Source organism: Eimeria tenella, genomic scaffold (genome assembly GCF_000499545.2).
Source record: "Eimeria tenella Houghton genomic scaffold, Eth_scaff2740, whole genome shotgun sequence".
NCBI lineage: Eukaryota > Apicomplexa > Conoidasida > Eucoccidiorida > Eimeriidae > Eimeria > Eimeria tenella.
Genome location: NW_013542616.1, coordinates 1,646 through 1,936, shown reverse-complemented (window position 1 = coordinate 1,936; position 291 = coordinate 1,646). Strand labels below are relative to the sequence as shown.

Sequence of the window (291 nt, the reverse complement as noted above, 5' to 3'; positions counted from 1 at the left end):
CGAGGGGGTGCGGGTGGCAGCTGCTGCTGTAGCTGCTGCTGCTGCTGCAGCTGCTGCTGCTGCTGCTGCTGCTCTTGGCGGGGGGGGCGGAACAGCAAGCAGCAAAGTAGTTCGGGGGGGCCCCCTGGGGTGGCAGCAAATGCAAAAAGTATTGTGTGGGGTCCAGCAGCAGCTGGGGGAACATTTCGTGGGGCCCCGGGGGCCCCAGGGGGTAATAGGGGGCCCCCCCTCCTGCTGCAGCAGCAGAGAAGGCGAACGCTGCAGCCATTTCTGCCTGCTGCTGCTGCTGCT

General features: G+C 66.3%; 1 protein-coding gene across 1 annotated transcript in view; it reads right to left on the bottom strand.

The window, feature by feature from the left end:
• ETH_00039670 (uncharacterized protein) overlaps positions 1-291 on the bottom strand; it is a gene marked incomplete at both ends in the record, with an annotated part of 2,599 nt that overhangs the window by 1,749 nt on the left and 559 nt on the right. The window contains one exon of the mRNA XM_013375388.1: positions 3-291. Coding sequence (XP_013230842.1) covers positions 3-291 — 289 coding nt within the window. The remainder of the gene's footprint in view (positions 1-2) is intronic.